The following is a 15418-nucleotide window of genomic DNA, read 5'->3' as shown; positions in this document are numbered from 1 at the left end:
GATACATGCATGCATGGAGATAATAAAAAATCATTATTGACCTTGACCAAAGCTAGGCCACCAATAATAATCGCACAAGATCGACCTCATGAGGAGGTTAGTATTTTCTATAAAAGGGGCTCTCGTATCAATGTAACCATGCAACCAAACTAAGCTCACACCTTAGCTCTAGCTAGCTTCTCAGCTTTGCCCGGCCTTCCCTTCCCGCGGCAGCAGCCATGTCTTCCGTCGTCTCACGCCTCGTCACCGGACGATCCGCCGCCGCTTCCGCTTTCCAGCAGCCACCACGGCTCATCAAGCAGGCCCCTGTCACGGTCGCCTTTGCTTGGCCCAGCTCGTCGTCCCCGGCGCCGGCCGGCACTAGCATGGCCCTGTTGCGATCGTGCTCGCGCGAGCTGCAGGCTCCTCCTCCGCCGCCGGCTGGTCGTCGTGTACTTCCGGCGGCGAAGATGGCCGGATCGACGGCTGATGATGATCACGCGATGAACTTACAGTGGCACATCGATTCTGCCCACCGCATCCTCCTCCCTATCGCCCACCTTATGGTATATCTATATAGTAGTACGAATTAATTAACGAATGCTTAATTCCATATGCACATATACACAAAATACATACTACATATGATCGATATATACTGTATGTTTTTTCATCGATTAATCTGCCATTCATCGATCGGTAAAACGTAGGGATCGACGTAGAATTTAATTTCCGTGTCCAACACATATATCAGTATTCGCACACATGAAAACAAGCCGCTGGGACATGCAGATTATTCGTGTTTGTTGTGTTTGATATTTATTATTCAGCGTCCGGCCGGCCGGGTTCTAAATTAAACAGTGTCGGCGCCTGAATAAAATTCAGAAGTAAGGCTATTTCCAGTGATATAAAAAAAGACACCGGAATTAAAAAAAATAAGAAAAGAGTTGAACATAATAGCATAATGCACCGTCAAAAAATATAGCAACATAAATGGACACATCGAGTTCTAAAATATAGCAATCTTCTTATATAATTGTTTTAAAATACCATGCCCTTCTCCAATTCTAAATTAGTTTAATATATTTTGGAGCTAAGGAGTGTCAACCAGTAGTGAGGCGGACCTAGGGACAGGGAGGTATGCACTGGCATACCCAAAAATCACGAAAAAAATTAAAGCATCAGTGGGCTAAAACTTGTTGCCTCTACAAACCAAGCTAGGCCCAAATGTAAGATAGGGTTCCGCACTTCTGTGAAAGGCATTGGCGGTGGTGCAGCGCTCCGCTACCTCGCGGCGAGGTGTGACAGCATGACAGTCTACGCTAGCTGTGGCCAGCGAGCCGGCGACTAGAAGCGTTGGACTAGCAAATGGCTGCACCAGAATCCCGTCCAAAGTTCTAGCTCCAAGCATCATTCACTCAAACATTCATGTCCAGTGCTGGCATTAATCTCTCTGGTTTGATTTTTCCTCTTAGTAGATAGTGAGATTGATTGAAAAATTGAAAACTAGAATTAGTGAAATCGGTTCAGTTCAAAAATCGAAGGCATGTTTTTGTGATTTCCTCGCACTAACGCCATATGTACCAGATAGATATATAGATATCATCCCATGCTATAGAATTAATAAATTAAACTAATTAAATTAATTAACCCGTGCAATACGGGACACCAGAGTTTTATACGAGTTACTCCCTCATTTTCTTCGTGCATATAAGGCATGTACATTATCTCATCTTGTTTCGAAATATATGGAATGTAGTTTACTGCTTGTTTTTTTATTTGATATTATTTATTGCATATATCGCTTTTCACCTAAAACACATCTCTCATTGTTACAAATGTCTCAATCATATGTGTCCTAGATGGACGCTTTAAATTTTTAGGTTATTATCAATATAGTAATTTCTACTTTATTATTATGTGGAAATTCCCTTTACGTCTTAAAACTAGATTTACTTTAGATATAGTATTTTAATTTCTTCTTTAATGTCCAATGAAACATCACATTCTTTAATTTATTTTAATTCTTAAACACCCCGTTTGGTGCAATTTTATTGAATGTTTGTCGTTTGTGACTCTTAACATATATTGTACCTTTTTGCGGGATCTAAAATATAGTGTTGTGACATCACATATGGAACCAGGTGCTATTTAAGTCCATCTTATTTCTACATCATCCGGGCTGTGATAATAATCTAGCTATCTCAAGCTGACAGGAATTCTACCAGCTGATTGGTGAAGGTGGCTTACAATTGTTTGTTGACACGTGTTGCTTCACCTCTCTCTCACCAAGAACCTTGCTGCTCGTGGCATAGATAAAAGCCAGTTAAAATACCAAAAAAAACCATAAAATCTACTATCAAATACTCCTATCAAGTATATCAATACAATATCGATCCAGAACCTTCCGATCTGGTTTGATCCAAAAGAACCCCTTCAAGTGTCAACAAAAACATCCAGAGCTTTCCAATCTGGCTTGATCCAATCGAGAAGAAAGTTTTCTAATTTTGATTTTCCATACCATCTTTCCTAGAATGGTTATATATATTTTTCATAAATCCGATTACTTCAGGGTAAAAATGAGGCAAGTACATTAGCTCTACTGATGTTCTATATTTGTAAAAAATGAAAAATAGCGGACGATGAAATCAAATGCTTATAGCAAATAAAAGTTGTGCTTATGTTTTAGTAACCATGATTTTTTTCCCCTAATATCAACTCCAGTTCCCCCACTCTAGAATCAAGATAAAATCGACCTCTACATCAGTATTATTGTACTTTGATTTGAGATAAGGGTTTAAATGCAAAACTTTATTTTTTTTAAGTCACAATATTTAGAAAACATGTATGTTAAATATCATCTTCACCGATTCGTTAAAGTAAAAACAGAAAAAAAAAATCATAAGTCCACTCCTAGCAAAACAATTGGTTCCTTAACCATTTAACAAAACTTTACTAAATGATACTTCTAAATGTAAAATTTTATACAATTTTTACAATAATTAGACTAAATACTTCACAATGATTACGTTCAAAAAAAGCTCTAAATAACATACGTGGTCTATAAGCTAGGCATGCCAACTGGCACACAGATTTTCTAGTTGTTATTCAACAACTTTGCACATATAATTGTAGGTCGAACTTCTATTGGCATAGATATTATATTGTTGATGTATTATTTTATGATGGTCTCTACTGTTGATAAAATCAATCTACCCCTTCTATTGTTTCGCATCTAACGAATAAAAAATAGTTTTTTTTCACAAACTAGCTCAAACTATACTAGAGTAGCTAAAACATTTTGCCACCGGTAGTAAAAAAATATAAATCAACAGTTGAAATTGTTTCTACACTGGTGGAGAAATGCTTTTTAGTCACGGTTCGCAACCCCCTGTAGTCCCGATTTTTAAACCAGGACTACCAATCCGGGACTAAAAATCGCTATCTTTAGTCCCGGTTCAAATACCCGGGACTAAAAATAGATCTTTAGTCCCGGTTAGTAACACCAACCGGGACTAAAGAGAGGGGATCTTTAGTCCCGGTTACCAACCGGGACTAAAGAGAGGGTTGCGGCAGTGAGATGATCCCCTTTTTCTTTTTTTTTTCTTTTTTATTTTCTCCCAAATCAAGTGGGATACATATCCCAAATCAAACCCCCAATCCACAAATCGAAGTAACATCTCAAATCTACATCAAAAATCAAAGTTACTTATACACACAAATAAATACATCATAAATTAAATACATCACAATATCCTAAGAAATTACTCAAATACATCACAGATCCAAATAATGAATCACAAATTTGTAACTTCTCAGTCAAATACATCTCAGTGAATCATCACAAATTAAAAAAAAAAAGAATGCCGCTGCCGCCGCCGGTCGCCACGAACGACGGGCGCGGCCCCACCGCCCGCCGGCCGCCGCCGCGGCCCCGCCGCCCGCCACGCCCGCCGCCGTGCACGGCTCCGCCACCCGCCGCCCGCCGTGGCCGCGGCCCCACCGCCCGCCCCGCCGCCCGCCGCCCTCCGCGGAGCGTGACCCCACCGGGCGCCGCCCTGCCGGCCGCCGCAGTGTGCGGCCCCGCCGCCGATCGGCCCGCCAGATGGGAAGGGGAGGCCGGCCGGGAAGGGGAGGAGGAAGGGGAGAGAAGGGGGAGGAGAGGAGGAAGGGGAGGAGTTGGAGAGTTAGAGAGGATAGATCTGAGGAGAGGGGGTGAGATTCGATCTGTTAAGTTGTAACTGTGGAGGAGAGGATAAGGGATAGGGATTATATACTACGTGTTTAATTGTAGTCCCGGTTGGTACTATCAACCGGGACTAAAGATCATCTTGATCTTTAGTCCCGGTTGATAGTACCAACCATGACTAAAGTAGTGATCTTTAGTCCCTGTTATTGACACCAACTGGGACTAAAGATCCTCGGCCCCCTGACATACATCTGACAGGGGATGAACCGGGACTAAAGAATTTTTATAACCGGGACTAAAAACAATCTTTACTCCCGGTTTTTTTTGGATCCGGGACTATTGTGGATTTTACCGGACCGACCAAAGATGGTTTCTCCACCAGTGCTCCTAGTGATAATACTATAGCTCACTGCTTAAAAATGATTTTTGCAGGACCAAGGCTTTCCTTTCCACATACCACGCATAAGTAAAACCACATGTAAAAATGACTGGGGCCACCTCAGAGACATAGATTACGTGTGAAAACATATTTCTATTGAGGGGTCCTAAAGAACCGAGTGTGGATGATGGCAAGTGTTATATGAAAATCATAGACTTCGACGAGATCTACACACATATATTCTTTTACGAGATCTTAGATCTATTCTTTTTTTAAAAAAAATAAACTTTTGAGTTTTTCAAATGACCACAGAACGAAACATCATGCTCTATATTAATATTGTAGAGCTTAACGAAATATACAACTTTATAGTTATTACATTTGAGATTGTTTAGATGCCTAAATATGTGTTACAAGATCTACCGTCTACATTTACAAGTGGTTCATTAGGAAGTCCAAACACTGAAAAATCATAAAAAGTCATTTTTAAGTCCGATTGAGGTGAATCAAAGTGCTTTAATATCCTTGTAAGGATCATAGAGAACTTTAGTTCACCTCAATTGGGATTCAAAATGATTTTTTCTTTTTAAAATTTAGTCGTTGAAAGAATAAGGAAAAGAAGTTTCTTGGGACTTCCTAAGGAACCACTCTTAAAATAATTTTTACAAGTCGTTCTCATTAGGAAAGGCCCATAAAATGATTTTTAGGAGCAGTTATCTTAATAAAACCGTCATTAAAATGGGAGCGATATTATTCTAAGAAAAAACATAATATTTTAGTATGAAGTCAAATGATAATAAATTTTATATGAAAAATATAGCTTTTGACGAGATCTACAATTTTGTAGTTAATTTTTTTATTTGAGATCTTTTGTTGGCTCAAATATTCATTAGTGAAAAAAAAAACAGCCTGGCCACACAACTTTTAGATATTGCAAGTTACATATTACCTGTATATCAATTTTAATGTAATGCATGCATATTGTGAGACATTACGATTGAGAAACAAGTAGGATTAAAAAAAGAATAGATCAAATCGGTTCACCCGCGACTCCGATCTCACAGATTTAAGCCCAACTTTGACCTGCACAGACCTTCATTTTGATCCCTTTATCTATGCTTTCTATATAAATCATCATTATTCACTGGCATTCAATAATGATGTGCTGTATATATTATTGCATCTTAAAAGCTGAAGCAAGCATATCACATCCCATACAATTTATTACATTCTAAAACTTAATTAACATGTAAGCTTATCAAGTCATCATCTCTCATTTTTATAGTATTTCAACCTATATATACATCCATCATTTTCATAATATTTAACTTATATTTGTTCACGTATTACATAGCAAAGTGCGAGATATCGTCTAGTAATTATATATCCACCACAATTAGGCTTAGTTACAACCCACTATCTCAACAAGCAAACAATACCGCATCATCATCCACTAGCAATTATTATATCTTGAAGCACATATAAGTGTATCATATTATCTGTTGTTTAGTACATTCTAGAGCTCAATATGCGAACATGTTAAATCATTGTTCCCTTACCATATACACAACATTTTAATATATATGCATCCAACATTTCTACAATAATTAACATATACATTCATCCATGTATTCCGTAGCAATCAGGCTTAGCTATCCAATAAAGAAATTAATGATCTTCCTACATCTCAGAAAATATTTTTTAGGTTTTCTAGTCTTTATTAACTTCTAGTTCTTTCAGTTCCTTTTTGTTTGCTTCCATCATTTGTTTATATGCTCAAAGAAAAATTGTGTTCATAAGTTATGTTGTTTGTGGGGGTTGTAACGTTGTATATTGTTTGCTATCTTGAGTACCATCTCTCTCTCTCCTATGCTATTGCTTTCAAATTTTATTTACAATGGAATTTTACTTACTTTCTGATATGCAATTATAAATTTTTATACGACGGTGTACTGAAAAAGGAAAACATGAGAAAAAGCTCAATATTTCTAAACTAATATGATGTAGTTATTAATTGATCATCATGTTGTGTTCTTCTCCAGAGTGAGATGAAGCGTGAAGCCACAGATAGCAGCAAGAAGACGGCAGTGCCAGGCGAGCCAAACACCACCCATAGCAAGCACCTTGAGTTCATCAAGAAAGTAAGGCCCCATTTTAAGTACATATTAACCAAATTATTACTGTGGATTATATGCTGCATGCTTCTAATCATAACTATGATTTATATTAAAAAAGAAATATTTGATTCCATCGCTTATGTCGTAAGCTATTTGTTAGGTTTATAATATGTACTATTTAATTTATCATCCATTTTATTTTCATCTATGTTTTGTCACTTTAGAACGCTACCACTACAAGTAAATTTTTGTTCGAATGTACAGAATTTCAGAAATTCTGTATAACTATCGAAAAAGAGCAATTTTACGGTTCTTGAGGAGCTACCATAAGGTACCATTTTTTCTATTGTAAATTTGGTACCTCTTGGTACCTAGGTACTATGAGGTACATAAGTACCAAATTTTACACTAAATTTTTGGTACCTCATGATAACTCCTCAAGGACCATAAAATTGCTCATTAAAAAATGCTATCACCAATGGACTGTAGAACCGGCAGTGTCGCCCGGTCAGTGATGACAAGGCAGCATATCACCTATTACTGATAACTGATTATTAATCAGTAATGTCTGAACATTTTCCACCCATTAGTGATGAAAAAAAAAGGAAGCACCGCATACTCATCACCGCCACCATGATCTCCATGCCGCCTTTGTTGTTGTCACTGCCACTAGGTCAAATCGTTGTCTTCACATGTCTCAAGGCTTCAAGGGGAGTTTTAAGAGTGTCCATTGCCTTCAACTTTGTCCCCACGAATGAGCGACGATCCATTGCCCTCCTCTTTCTCGTTTTCCATGCTTGTTGTCATCGTTAATGTTGCTGCTGTCGATGTCTTCATCACTGTCATTATCCATGCGGCCTTGTCGAATTCCCTCCAAGCCTTAAGCTCAAGGAGGCCAAATCTAGCAAGCCACCCTGAGCATGAGACAGATAGATACGGCGTCCCCAGAGCTCAGGGGTGGCAAGATCTGGTGAGTGGTGACACCGAGTTTGTGGGCTGCCAAATCGGGCTGCCTTGAAATAGAGTGCTATCATATTAGGATGAGCCGAGGGAAGATAGCGAGGAAGTGCACCACCATGAGACGATGGAACCGAGGACGCTTAGTGGCGGAGAAGAGCCAAAACGAGGCAAAGACAGAGATACGTGGAGGATAGCTCACAAAAGGGGGTGGCTTTCTCTTGGGGGCGAACGAGGGTGTGGAGATAGAGACAAACCGACGGAGGCGGTGGTAGTCGGTGCTCAGGAGCATAGGTAGGTGTCGCCCAACAAGGCACCTCATGTTCACCTCCATAAGCAATCGCATGTGGGAAACTACGCGTCTACCGTGGCAACCACATCTGGTCACGCCTAAACTTACAGGCATCCATATCGTGCTGCCCCAAGCTCCAAGGTTGGGCCATCAAAGAGTAGAGTGACCGCTGCATCCTTCACTCAACAAAGCACAACAGCTTGAGGTAATGGAAGCTGACACTGGTGTGGAAGGGAAGAGTGGCCGTGATAGAGGAGTGAAAGAGAGATGGGATGGAGAGATCGGAAAGAGAGATAAAGATAGAAATGGAGATGGATATGTTACCTCTAACCGTTCTAAAACTAGACCAATTAAAGAATATCGGCGCTTATTTTATGAGGAGATCAATGCTCACTTTGAAGGTTCGTATATCGGTTACAGATGTGGTATGCTTGTAGTCAATTTTAGACTTGTTTTATTGGAGTGGTAGAAGTTAATATACTACCTATGTTTCATATTACAAGACGCATTGCCTAGATTCACCAACATTTATATGAATGTCTTATAACCTGAAACGAAACGAAGGGAGTAGTATATATTCTGTTTTTTTTCCCTAACCATTTGTACATAATATTTGAGATACAAACATACATATAAAAGCAAGTTTAATAGTATAGCCCACTACTAGCTCCAATTCATTTATAGTCAATGTAATAGCCAATTCATACAATAGTTGCTTACTATACTATTAATATATGGTCCCATCTGTTATACACACATTGCGTCTTGGAATCCGTGCTGCAGTTGGCTACAGATCTATAGCCTGTTGCTCTTCCCTCTCATCTTTTATCTCATTAAAATATGTTTATAGCTGGCTAATAGTCTTCTATTGTACTTCTCTAAGGGAACATTCCCTCGATGGTGGAAATGCACTACTAGAAAACCTATCTTTGCAGGCGGCCAAAATGCATTTTCACCAGCGGACAGGTGCTCCGCCTGCATGTAATCGACTGTGAAAATCAATCATTTTCGCAGGCGGGGCCTTCACCCGCCTGCGAAAATCAATTTTTTCAACAAAAAAAAAACCTCACAAAAGTCGTTCCACCAAATAGCAGCATAATGGATTAGAAGATTTTTCTCAGATTCATCAACAACAGCCAGCATCACAGTGAACAACAGCAGCAGAATGGTTTAGAGAGGATTTTTCTCAGATTCATCATCAACAACAACTAGCATCACAATCATTCATCAACAACAACAACTAGCATTCTCAGATCTGGTTCGTATGCGTGCTCACCAGCCGGCGAGCATGCTTGCAGCAGCAACAGCCTCGCACCGCTCCGCGCGCGCTGCCGTCACGGAACTCGTCCCTGTTGTCGTCGCGGTTGTCGTCGTTGTCGACGAGGCCCTCCGTCGTCACGGTCGTCGTTGAAGTCACCAAGGCCCCTCCCTTGTCGCCATCGTCGTCGTCGCCGCCATTGCAGAGCCCGGCCCCTCGCCGCCGCCGCCGCCGCCCCGCGCGTCGCCGTCGCCGCCCGGCGCCCCGCCGGTCACGCACCTCGCCGCTGCCGCCCTCCCCCGGCCAGATCTGGGAGGGGAGCCGCCGCCGCCGCCGCGCGGCCGTGCCCCGCCATCGTCCGCGCCGCCGCCGCCCTCCCCCGGCCTCCCTCCGGCCGGATCTGGGAGGGGAGGGGAGGGTAGCCGCCGCCGCCGCCGCCGCCGCGCGGCCGTGCCCCGCCGTCGTCCGCGCCGCCGCCGCACGGCTAGATCTGGGAGGGAGGGGCCCGGAGCCGCCGCCGCCGCCGCCTCAACCCCCCTCGCCGCCGTGGCCGGGAGCCGCGCAACCTCGACCCCCTCGCCACTGCCGCCCTCCGCTGCCACCGCCCGCTGCCGCCGCCACCGCCTCAACCCTCCTCGCCGTCATCGCCGTGTCTGCATACCCTCCCACCGCCCCCCTCCGGCCAGATCTTGGAGGGAGGGGCTGGGAGCCGCGCCGCGCCGCTGCCGCCCTCCGCTGCCACCGCCCGCCGCCGCCACCGGGAGCAGCCGCCGCCTTCGGCCGGCAGCCGGGGAGAGGAGAGGTGAGGGGAGAAGAGGAGAGTGGCCGGCCGTGAGAAGTGGAGAGGAGAGGTGAGGTGAGGGGTGTGTGGAGACTTAGAAAAATTCCTGCTATCCCAAGTCTATTTACATTCAAGTCTATTTTCGCAGGCGCACCACTTAAGCAGCGTATTTTTGCAGGCGCCGCTTAAGTGGTCTCGCAGGCGGACCGTAAATTTCACCCCGATTTATATTTTTGTAGGCGGTCATTTGGCTCTAAGGGACATATCTGCCTACGAAAATAAGACCCTCACGTCGGAAAAAATGCATTTTCTAGTAGTGGCGCATCTCACTAAACAACTTAATTTATCTCTCCCTGACTAAGCTCACTGTACTGAATCTCCTTTTGATCCGCTTGTATTTTTTTTTCTTTTCTTCAGTTGACGGAAGTATTTGACAAGTTCGTACAGTTCATGGGCTTCAACGAGATCCAACCTTCCATTGAGTAATTAATTTGACACGCCATCAGTTCTCACTGCAACTCATAATTCTCTATACAGATATATAGTATTAAAATGCTCCTACATATAGAGTTAAACACGTCTTTAATCCACACAGTGTGGAAAAATACTGGACGGTGCTGCAAGACTATGCGTTTGCACTGGTTGACGCCAATGACACAGCGATGGAGATACTCGGCGCGTACGAACCGAATGGCCCGAAGGAGATTCATAATGTTGAACTGAGCGAGAGGCTTCGGGAGAAGAATAAATTTAACTTCAAAACGGAAATGGAGGTTTGTCAAATTAAGCTCCATCTATTAAATGTATTCAATCTATTATTACTGATATGTTCGTATTAAGTTAGATACAACCAAGGGCCTCTCTCTGAGGAGGTAATTAAAGACTTCGATCAGGTTAATTAACGTGGATTAATCGATCGCTCGTCAATATTCTCCTATACAGAAATACATGCTCGTTGTTGGCACCGAGGACACCGACGATGTCTTCCTGCAGCTCAGGACGGTGATCAAGGTGATCAAGGACAAACGTAAGCACGCCAGCGGCAAGTACATTTAAAGTGATCCCCATATCTGCCACTTCGTAATAGTGGTAAATAAAATAAAGAAAACTTTCGTCTTGCCAACTACGTACTCCGGAAATATAATTAAACTTACCTATAAGTATAAACTGCATGCCCGCGCAGGTGACTGCGCCCTTGCAAAAGGCCAGAACGAATGCTATAATGTCCCAATGTATATGTGTTAGTACCAAATGTTGTAATTTGTAATCGTTGTCATGTTGCCTTTTTGTCTTTGAAGCAGAGACAGAATGAGTTCCATTATTAAAGACTAATATGTGTTATCCGCTTACTTTTCTTTCCTGCCCGCAAGAACAGTTACTTTGTCTTTCCTGTGTATGTAACACCCCATGTAACCACGTATCTAGAGTGCCACACCAAAATACACTCAAACCACTAACTCTCAAAATTATTAGAAATTTCGGCAGAATCTCTCCTGTAAATACGAACATCCACGACAGGCAATTATAAGTTAAACTAATAACAATATCATTCACACAATACGATCCATCCTTATAATTCATGGGGAAGAAACTATTAGAAATCTAAAAGATTATTACAAGACTGAACCATGATATAGTTTAAGTATCATTATGGACCTAGGCAATATAGTTTGATAGTGTGCAGATAAATGTGTATATAAGGGTGCTACTTCCCGCCCATGCATGTCAGTCTCAATATGTACCTAAAACCAAATAAAACACAAGAGTGAGTATAAAAATATTCAGCAAGTACAATATGGAACTAGAAAACACATATACACATCCTTAGCAATAAAGCTTGAACAAAAGTCTTTCTTTCTTTGATAGGAAACACATTTTCAAACACCAAGTCAAAGAAGATAGTAGTTCCCATCCCGAGCAGACATGAATTGAAATAGTAGTTTCCATCCCAGACAATAGTGAATACATCCTAGCATTTGTTGGCAAAACCGAGTAAGCGTGATCAGCTCTTATCCACAGGAACTTGAATAAAGAACCAAATTGCACTCCCATGACTACACATGGTACTTGAATAATTGAAACCGGAATCAAAGAACCAAATTGAAACCATATTGCACATCCATGGCAAGCAGGGAACTTGAATTATTTAAGCAGAACCAGAATCCAGAATATTAAAACAAGAATAACATCGTACACATAAGATCAACTTGAAATCTAAATGGCGTGAACAATAATATGAACATAAGCAGTTACTTGTAACGTAAAAATATATCAAAAATAAATAGATAGAGTAAACAATCCATAAATCAAACAATTAGTTCGTCATGCACTTGCCTCCAACAAAGGATTGGTATCATACACGATCTGATGGACCACCACCTAATCACAAACAAAAACCTCAGCAAACACATTCAAACATGCGTATAAAACAATGAAAAAGGTGAACCTACTGCCCCATCCCATCAAAACTCAATAACAAGGAATGCCGCTTAGACTATACATAAGACTGCTGCTTCAAACCTTAATATCTTGAAATATGAAAAGGCTATGACTAAAAATATATACATTTTGAAAATATACGGAACAATACCTACAACTTTGATGTAGAAAGCATATTTTTATTCTGCCATAAAAATGGTCTAATTTGTGCTTGAAAGCAGGCTTCAGAATTTGTCCAGAATTTCAGACTGTCCATACTAAACAACCATAACTGGAGTTCTACTCACCCAATCAGGGTGTACTTTACCAATATGGAAAGCTAAGAAAAACCTCTATAACTTTGTCTATAGGCGGCCTGGCTGATTCTACTGTTTAACCCCTCCAAAAACAGTTCAATCTACTACTATCCAGATTATGACACAAAAACAACAGTCATACTAAAAACATTATATCTCCTAAACCACTTGATATAAAATTGCGTCCTTTGGTCAGAAGATAGATCCAAACATTACCTACAACTTCCTAGTTATACACTTTTGCAGAAAATAATATTTAGAGCCCCGAAACATCGAAACACTGAAGCACTGCAAATCTGCCCACATGCAGAACTGCAACAAACCGAACCACAACTACCCAAACTCCTTCTCTAGCCTTCCCTAACCACGAATTAAAGCACTAAAGCCATGCTAGAACAACTGATACAACAAGGGGATAAGCCTCACCTAGGGTTTCTTTAGAGAACTTGTGAGAAGACAATAGGGGAGACTCCGGTCTAACCCCTCCTTCTACTCCTCTCCTCCTCGTTCCGTTTTTCTACTTCGCTTCTTGATCCAAGCTATGAAGGTGGAGATCTAGGGAGAACAATTTGCTGTAGAGGCGAGAGATGCAAACACAGGAGGAGGGGAGGAAGGAGGCGCCGGCCAGGGAGAGGGGTGGCGGCACCATGAGGGGAGGTGGAATTCAGTTCCCCTCTCTCTAGGTTTCAGGGGAGAACTAATGGGCTGGGTTTATGGGCCTTCTCATGTTGGCCCACTTCAAAAGGTATTTTCTTTTATTTATTTCTGTCAACATCCTTATTTTAAATAAGTCAACCAAACTAAAAAACCTAAGTATCTTTTAATATACAGGGTATTACAGTGTACTACCTCCCAATTTAAATACTTCCTCCATCTACTTTTGATAACTATATTTCATCTTGGCACACAGACCAAGGATAAGTAATTCTACTTATCATCCATTTAAACATGCTACTAGTTATTCGTCGTAAACAAGCGATTCAATAATTTTTACATTTCTCGATGCCCATGTAACCAATCTTATACGGAAGAATGGAGAGTCACGAATTAAATCCGAGAAAGTCATTAAGAGGATAGGTTGTTGGATTGAAATATGTCTATCAAAAATAATTTTTTCAGATTTGGAAATATGCCTATCAAAAGTAGATGGAGGGAGTATATAATAGTGTTGAGATATTCTTTTCTATTTTTGGGGGTGATAATTTGTATTTTTGTGTGTACTTTCACCATTACTTATCTATTACAATATGATGAGGATTAGGGTCTTGCTCTTTCATTAGGTTCTGGATAGGTCGATTGTGAAGACTCAACGTTGATGATCCAAAAAGACTCCGATCAGGATAACCGAATCCCTCACAATCACTACACTACCGCTTTGTTCTTAATCACGTGAGTTGAAACACGGATGACCTCGCTGATAAGGCTATCTTCTGCAAGCGAATCAAGAACACAAGCGAGCGAGTAGTAGATGCAATCTGAATATATTGCGAATATAATATGAATCTCACAAGTTAGGGTTCCACAAACCGAACTAAGCAGTGAAACTGCAACGGTGAAATAATCTAAGCAAAATCCAACCCTAATTCGATGATGGCTACTGATTAAATAGGTTTTAGAATCGACCTAAGACCCTTGGATCCATCCCTATTGGATTCCAACATGATACACGGGACAACGGGCCCATTGACAGTGACGCAGCACCCGGACAAATTCTGGACACTCTCTTGTTTCGAAGATTCCCGTTAACTTAGAAGGAAATTTTACATGAGACCAGGCCCATTGGAAAGATAATCTAGTTAGCTTTACATACATATGTAGACCGTCAAAAAAGGAGTCCGAATGGGATCTGGACGGTGATTTTAGTGCGACCTGCTCCTGGATAATGAGGTGGGCTCTAACTTGGTATGAATTGGACCTCCACCTCGTAGCCTCATGCGTAAATGAGTGATGTCCTCATCAGAACATAACAATAATACCTAACATATATAGTAATAATAATGTAAAACATAAAAAACAGTTATAAAGAAAAATCTATCCATATGATTTTTTTTATGTTTGAATCTAAATATTTTTAAAAACTATTGGTGGTCAAAGTTTCAAAATTTTAATTGAATAAATCAATCGCGTCATATATTTAAATACGGAGTATCAGGTAAAGAAGGGCAAATAGCTAATATGGCTAGTGAAATATCTCTTGGGGTCATAATCCAAATTCAATGAGTTCTAACAAAATTATATTTTGTGGTATAATATAGTCATTTAGACCCATCAAAATTGTCATAATCATAGAATATTCCATACCATCCTCTCACACAAAAAAAATTGTGATAAAATACGGGAAATGCTTGGTATCAAACGTCTGAAGCAACAGAAAAAATCGGGCAGGCAAACTACTACCTCGCTATCCACTCCACACATCCATATATGCTATAACGATTTTCAAAATATTTTTTTCTTTTGAACTACTTATCCAATTTGTGATATGATCACATATTACATTTGTTATAATTGATTTTTTTTACAACAAGATATCACATCATTATATTCCGATGAAAGAAAAACATATGTTTCAATCCGTTAAAATTTAATGTTTCAGATACAGTAGTAATATGTTTCAACGTGTGTTTTCATTATGTTTCATAAAAAAATGTCTCAATAGCTGATTTTTTTTCATCTCACCACGTATAACTGAATGTTTTACCAATGACCGAAAAAGTATGGTATGCTCACG

General features: G+C 40.7%; 1 protein-coding gene across 1 annotated transcript; it reads left to right on the top strand.

Annotated features, from left to right (window-relative positions):
* Window positions 1–146: 146 nt before the first annotated feature.
* Window positions 147–11199, top strand: LOC127779997 (uncharacterized). Its single transcript, XM_052306939.1, has 5 exons — window positions 147–545; window positions 6590–6688; window positions 10370–10434; window positions 10548–10725; window positions 10895–11199. The coding sequence occupies exons 1-5, from the start codon at window positions 219–221 to the stop codon at window positions 11006–11008; spliced, it is 783 nt and encodes a 260-aa protein (XP_052162899.1). The 5' UTR covers window positions 147–218; the 3' UTR covers window positions 11009–11199.
* The last annotated feature ends 4219 nt before the right edge of the window (window positions 11200–15418 follow it).

The sequence above is a fragment of the Oryza glaberrima genome, chromosome 7 (assembly GCF_000147395.1).
Source record: "Oryza glaberrima chromosome 7, OglaRS2, whole genome shotgun sequence".
NCBI lineage: Eukaryota > Viridiplantae > Streptophyta > Magnoliopsida > Poales > Poaceae > Oryza > Oryza glaberrima.
This window is presented reverse-complemented; position numbering and strand designations above follow the sequence as displayed.